The sequence below is a fragment of the Brachyhypopomus gauderio genome, chromosome 21 (assembly GCF_052324685.1).
Source record: "Brachyhypopomus gauderio isolate BG-103 chromosome 21, BGAUD_0.2, whole genome shotgun sequence".
In the NCBI taxonomy this organism is placed as follows: domain Eukaryota; kingdom Metazoa; phylum Chordata; class Actinopteri; order Gymnotiformes; family Hypopomidae; genus Brachyhypopomus; species Brachyhypopomus gauderio.
In genome coordinates this window covers 8,727,964-8,735,463 of record NC_135231.1, presented here as the reverse complement: position 1 = coordinate 8,735,463, position 7,500 = coordinate 8,727,964, and the positions used below count along the sequence as shown (strand labels likewise).

The window sequence follows — 7,500 nt, the reverse complement described above, 5'->3', positions numbered from 1 at the left end:
GTCAGGTCGCTGTGTCTGGAGTGATGCTTTTACAACGAGGCAGCTAAATGTCAGCTGACATTGGGGGAGAGTGGTGAGCACTACACACTACTGGTCACACACACACACACACACTTGTGATGAGTGTGTCTGGGCTCTTCCCTGGGTGTGCTGTATTTCTCAACTGGGCAAAGTTGCCCCCGCCATTCTGACCACAAAATCAGGGCGATAAAATGTCACCCAATCCGTGACCAGCCAAGGGTGGTCAGAGAAGAGAGAGAGAAGAGGGGAGGGAGAGAGAACTAGAGAAGAGAGAGAGAGGAGGGGGAGGGAGAGAGAACGAGAGAAGACACAGGACAGAACAAGTGAGGAAAAAGAGTTGGAGAGAAAATAAAGAAGGAGGATCACTGAAGAACGTTGGAGGTCAACACACACGAGGACATGGAGGGAAAACACACACACACACACACACACACACACACACACACACACCACACACACACACACACACACACTCCCCAGAGCACACAGCTCTGATGGGCTAAATTGCCCCTAACAGTGCCGGCCCAGGTCGCTCCGCCCCTAGACATGCATGCCAAAACCTAAACACCACATAATCCAGCAGACTAATCAAACACCACATAATCCAGCAGACTAATCAAACACCACATAATCCAGCAGACTAATCAAACACCACATAATCCAGCAGACTAATCAAACACCGCATAATCCAGCAGACTAATCAAACACCACATAATCCAGCAGGCTAATCAAACACCACATAATCCAGCAGGCTAGTGTTGAGAAAATAAGTTTTTGCTTAGCAATAACATTAGCAAAAGTATAGTTTGCACATCAATGAAATGGATATTAAAATAGATATATAATTCTTAATTAGATAAATAATTGCTGCCTTAAACTATTAAAGTTTATACATAATCTTAAGAAGGGCCTCACAGGGGGCCATATAGCATATTGTTGCATCAGAGAACAGTTTGGTCTATAGGGAGTGAAGTGTCTGTAGAATATGTTCTATACTGATAAGCTCCACAGAAGGTCACTTGCACCAACTGCCTGTAAGGACACCCTATTAGGTTGGGACACAGTGCAAAGTCATGCATGTATGTTGATAACTCCTAAGTATGACCATGCAAGTGGACTGAAGGGGTGGGGCCATAGTATATAAACCTGCTTGTTACCAGTTTACTTCGGATCTCTCTGATGTAAATGAGAATTGTTTGGAATGTGGGAGATCCCCAGAGATATCTCTGTTTTAATAAAGGCCTTTTTGGTATTGCTATAATTTTGGTATGGTTGTTCCTGCTATCTCTTTGCATCAAACGAACGCGCTGGTCTAAAGTAGTTGATAGAAGTTTAAAGCCCTAACACTAGTCAAACACCACATAAACCAGCAGGCTAATCAAACACCACATAATCCAGCAGGCTAGTCAAACATCACATAATCCAGCAGGCTAGTCAAACGCCACATAATCCAGCAGGCTAGTCAAACACCACATAATCCAGCAGGCTAGTCAAACACCACATAATCCAGCAGGCTAGTCAAACATCACATAATCCAGCAGGCTAATCAAACGCCACATAATCCAGCAGGCTAGTCAAACGCCACATAATCCAGCAGGTTAGTCAAACGCCACATAAACCAGCAGGCTAGTCAAACACCACATAATCCAGCAGGCTAATCAAACACCACATAATCCAGCAGGCTAGTCAAACACCACATAATCCAGCAGGCTAGTCAAACACCATATAATCCAGCAGGCTGATCAAACACCACATAAAGCAGCAGGCTGATCAAACACCACATAAAGCAGCAGGTGAATCAAACGCTGCATAAACCAGTGACCAATCGAATACCTCACAACACAGCAGCTAGTCGTCAGGCTGGTCATGCCACGCCTGACCCCGCCCAGTCGAGTGGGCGGGGTCACTCAAGGGACTGCCCCGCCTTGCTTCAGTAGGAGAGCTGGAGCCAGATAATGGCTGGATTATTAAAAGGCTACGGGGGAGACGTCTTTATTCTGGGGCTTATCGGCCAGCTCACTGTCTGAGCCTGTGGAGCAAAGCAAAGAGAAACCTGGCCCGACATGACTTCTCTCCCGGCTATTTCAACTCCACTTTAAACCTTCAAATCTCTCTCTGTCTCCCTCCTCTCTCCCCTTGTCCCATCACACTCTCCTCCACATACATCCATCACCCTTTATTCTAAATTCGCCCGAGTCCAGCCCCAGTAGTGAGTCCAGCCCCAGTGGTGAGTCCAGTCCCCAGTGGTGAGTCCAGCCCCAGTGGTGATTCCAGCCCCCAGTGGTGAGTCCAGCCCCCAGTAGTGAGTCCAGCCCCCAGTGGTGAGTCCAGCCCCCAGTGGTGAGTCCAGCCCCAGTAGTGAGTCCAGCCCCCAGTAGTGAGTCCCAGCCCCCAGTAGTGAGTCCAGCCCCCAGTAGTGAGTCCAGCCCCCAGTAGTGAGTCCAGCCCCCAGTAGTGAGTCCTCAGCTCCTACTATCTCACCCCCAATCACACGACTAACGTCTGCACTGCTCCCTCTCACTCTCTGCCTCTCTCTCTCTCCATGGTTACTCTGCACCCATCTCTTCCTCTCTCCATCCTCGCTGAGGAAAGCAGATGAGACAGAAAGTAGGAGAGAGAACGACAGAGGAGGAAGGATACAGTTGTTTCCATGGCAATAGAAGTGAATGATTAGTGCATGTTTATGGCTTGTCCCGACAGGGCAGACAGAGAGGACACAGATGATCCATCACAAGATATTTTGGGAACAGCTTCCTCGAACTCCTCCTCTCACGAAGTGTGTTTGTCTCCCCATTTCTCTCTCTGTCCCTGTCTCTCTCTACGTCTCTCTCTACGTCTCTCTCCTGCTCTCAGTCTTGCCAAAACACTGCCACTGGATTTATAGCAGGTATAGAACTGTCTCCAGAGCCCGAGTGGATGAACCTGAAAGGCTGGAACTTCATTACAGCAAGATGCTGGGTGGAGGGAGAGAGACCAGAGAACACCAGCGCAGGGTGGAGGGAGAGAGACCAGAGAACACCGGCGCAGGGTGGAGGGAGAGAGACCAGAGAACACCGGCGCAGGGTGGAGGGAGAGAGACCAGAGAACACCAGCGCAGGGTGGAGGGAGAGAGACCAGAGAACACCGGCGCAGGGTGGAGGGAGAGAGACCAGAGAACACCAGCGCAGGGTGGAGGGAGAGAGACCAGAGAACACCAGCACGCGATGATGACAGCACGCGAGCGTGTCTCTCTGTGTGTGTGTGTGTGTGTGTGTGTGTGTGTGTGTGTGTGTGTGTGTGTGTGTGTGTGTGTGTGTGTGTGTGTGTGTGTGTGTGTGTGTATGTATGTGTGTGTGTGTGTGTGTGTGTGTGTGTGTGTGTGTGTTTCACGTACGTTTTGGAAGCAGACCAGAGAGACCAGAGAACCCACCAGCGCAGGGTGGATGGAGAGAGACCAGAGAACACACCAGCGCAAGGTGGAGGGAGAGAGACCAGAGAACACCAGCGCAGGGTGGAGGGAGAGAGACCACGAAACACCGGCGCAGGGTGGAGGGAGAGAGACCACCAAACACCGGCGCAGGGTGGAGGGAGAGAGACCAGAGAACACACCAGCGCAGGGTGGAGGGAGAGAGACCAGAGAACACCAGCGCAGGGTGGAGGGAGAGAGACCAGAGAACACCAGCACAGGGTGGAGGGAGAGAGACAACCAAACACCAGTGCAGGGTGGAGGGAGAGAGACAACCAAACACCAGTGCAGGGTGGAGGGAGAGAGACCAGAGAACACCGGCGCAGGGTGGAGGGAGAGAGACCAGAGAACACCGGCGCAGGGTGGAGGGAGAGAGACCAGAGAACACCGGCGCAGGGTGGAGGGAGAGAGACAACCAAACACCAGCGCAGGGTGGAGGGAGAGAGACCAGAAAACACCAGCACAGGGTGGAGGGAGAGAGACCAGAGAACACACCGGCGCAGGGTGGAGGGAGAGTGACCAGAGAACACACCAGCGCAGGGTGGAGGGAGAGAGACCAGAGAACACCGGCGCAGGGTGGAGGGAGAGAGACCAGAGAACACCAGTGCAGGGTGGAGGGAGAGAGACCAGAGAACACCAGCACAGGGTGGAGGGAGAGAGACCAGAGAACACCAGCGCAGGGTGGAGGGAGAGTGACCAGAGAACACACCGGCGCAGGGTGGAGGGAGAGAGACCAGAGAACACCGGCGCAGGGTGGAGGGAGAGAGACCAGAGAACACCGGCGCAGGGTGGAGGGAGAGAGACCAGAGAACACCGGCGCAGGGTGGAGGGAGAGAGACCAGAGAACACCGGCGCAGGGTGGAGGGAGAGAGACCAGAGAACACCGGCACGCGATGATGACAGCACGCGAGCGTGTCTCTCTCTGTGTGTGTGTGTGTGTGTGTGTGTGTGTGTGTGTGTGTGTGTGTGTGTGTGTGTGTGTGTGTTTCACGTACGTTTTGGAAGCAGCTCCGCACACTGGGCTCGATGTTGCTCCCTCCGAAGGCCGCGACCTCCCCAAGCTGCCGAGGGATCTGGATGGCATCGTGCAGGAGGAGACCCAGCTGCCTCTGATCACACGTCCCACCCGCAGAGGAGACCTGATTAAACAAACCTACACACACGCACGCGCATGCACGCACGCACACACACACACACACACACACACACACACACACACACATACACACACACACACGCACACGCACACGCACGCGCACGCGCACGCGCATGCACGCACGCACGCACACACACACACACACACACACACACACACACACACACACACACACACACACACACACACACATATACACACCCTGAAGCATCCATGGAATAGAAGTACAAAACTTTCTTCTGTCTGACACCTGTAAATGGATTAAAGTCACTCTCATCTGTGGCAGTGAAATTCACTGTTCCCAACCCCACAACCCAAAGTATCTCAAGAATCGAATATGAATGACACCATGACAATGCAGTTTCACACCAATCACAGATTCACATTGGATTAGAACACAATGCTTATTGTTTTTGTCTCACTCAGGAGCCTCTGGGGAAAGATGAGTGGGAATGAACTGAATTAACCTTGAATCTGATCTGAATTAGCCTCAAATCTGAACTGAATTAGCCTCACATCTGTCAGTGCAGCATGAACACAAACGTGCATCAGCATAAAGGACTAAGTAATCTCTAATGATTTAAGTGTCAAATGAACTATAATGCTTCAATTATATAAGGATTGCCCACCATACATACAGAAGTATTGTGCACACTCACACACACACACACACACATACACACACCCATATTGTGAAACCCTGGGATAAAGGATGAGAAGAGAACTGGAAGCACAAGCCAGCAGAGGCCCGGGTCATGACATCACATTCTGTATGACCTCACGCGGCTGTTCTCTTATGACCTCACGGGGCTCTTCTCCTATGACCTCACGGGGCTCTTCTCCTATGACCTCACGGGGCTCTTCTCCTATGACCTCACGGGGCTCTTCTCCTATGACCTCACATGGCTCTTCTCCTATGACCTTACGGGACTCTTCTCCTATGACCTCACGTGGCTCTTCTCCTATGACCTCACGCGGCTCTTCTCCTATGACCCCATGGGGCTCTTCTCCTATGACCTCACGGGACTCTTCTCCTATGACCTCACGTGGCTCTTCTCCTATGACCTCACGCGGCTCTTCTCCTATGACCTCACGCGGCTCTTCTCCTATGACCTCACGCGGCTCTTCTCCTATGACCTCACGGGACTCTTCTCCTATGACCTCACGCGGCTCTTCTCCTATGACCTCACGCGGCTCTTCTCCTATGACCCCATAGGGCTCTTCTCCTATGACCTCACGCGGCTCTTCTCCTATGACCTCACGCGGCTCTTCTCCTATGACCTCACGCGGCTCTTCTCCTATGACCCCATGGGGCTCTTCTCCTATGACCCCATGGGGCTCTTCTCCTATGACCTCACGCGGCTCTTCTCCTATGACCTCACACGGCTCTTCCTGCTCCCTTTGGCGGGACGTCGGGACGGTGCATTCGCCAGGAAGCACGGCATTTAATTAGCAAGATACAGAGCTGCACAGTCTGCACTGGGATTTGAATACGATCCCCCTCCCCAAATACGCACAAATATGCATTTGCATACTGTATCCATGGCATCAGAATTTCAGGGATTTTGGAGCAGGACGGGGAGGGATTTGTAGTTTGTGGCTGCCTTTGATCTCTCAGTCCTAAACTGGGACAGCAAAGGGCCATCAGTTGGGGGGTGTGGGGGGTGGGTATTGTGGGATTTGTGGTTCTTTGGTTGACAGTAATCAGCAAAGTGTAATGCCAATAGAAGAAGAAGGCTTCAAAGAAAATTCCTGGGATCTGTAGTTCTAACTTATGTCCAATCAAAACCTGGAATTAACGCGTAGCCTGTCGTGACGCTAGCCGTCACCTCAGCCACACGTCCACAAAGCCCCGCCCACAACTCTTTCAGCGTGCGTTCAAGTGTAAAATCAGCGCTACTGTATGCATTGATTGGGTCATTTGTTTCAGTGTTGGTGTCGGAGACGGTTCTGCTACGTGTCGCGGTGGGACAGACGGACGTCTTACATTTGTACTTCTCCTCCAGATGACCTTTGCAGAGTGAGAGCAGGCCGATCTTCAGCGACAACACTCGGATCTTCCCGCTGCGACCCCTGGAGAGAGAGCCAATCAGAATCAGGATCGCGAGCTGCGTACGTGAGCGGGTGTGCGGAACTATCATCGAACACCGACCTTATGGAGAGAAGAAAGTTCTAGGAAGTTGGCATTAACGCTACACTTTATCTACTGCCACTGGCTGCTAGCTAAATCCTGCATTGATTTGAAAGTTTAGAAAATATACGACTAACCTATAAAGCTCTAAATGGTCTTGTGGTATTGGAGTGAATTTAGTGTCTATTATAATCCATCCTGCGTGTTTGGAGCCCAAGGCTCAGTCTTTCCAACAGTGCCTGAAGCTACCAGCAGGGGGCAGCGCGTTCTCCCCCAGCAGGTGAATAGTGGCAGAGTTAGAGGGGGCAGATCTGTGGATTAGTGTTAGACCCCATCAATGAAACTGCAGGGTTAGAGGTGAAGGATCATGAGGGCTGGACCTCAGTGGCAGAGTAGAGGTGGAGTTCAGCAGTGGATTAAGGGTGGAGCACAAAGACTTGGGTGGTGAATGAGGGGTGGAGGAGTGGCCAGTGTCACACTTTTAGTTAGTTTTGTTTTTTTACTGATAAAATGCTATATAATTAATAGTAATAAATGAAACATAAAATAGCTAAAATGAACATTTTAGTTATAGTTATTGTCTGGTTATTGTCTGTACTGTTATAGCAGTCTGTCTACAATGCACTTAAAGTATTTATTAAAAAAGATAACTGAAAAAAAGTTTTTTTTTTTTTTTTTTTTTTTTTTTTTTACTTTAAGTACATTTTATGACAAGCAGTTAGCAGAATCTCTGTTTCTAAGAATGAA

The 7,500-nt window shown here is 50.6% G+C and overlaps 1 protein-coding gene across 1 annotated transcript in view; it reads right to left on the bottom strand.

Moving 5' to 3' along the window:
* The window catches only part of utrn (utrophin), a 158,061-nt gene that overhangs the window by 32,679 nt on the left and 117,882 nt on the right, over positions 1 to 7,500 (bottom strand). The window contains 2 exon segments of the mRNA XM_076984167.1: positions 4,462 to 4,619; positions 6,610 to 6,695. Coding sequence (XP_076840282.1) covers positions 4,462 to 4,619; positions 6,610 to 6,695 — 244 coding nt within the window.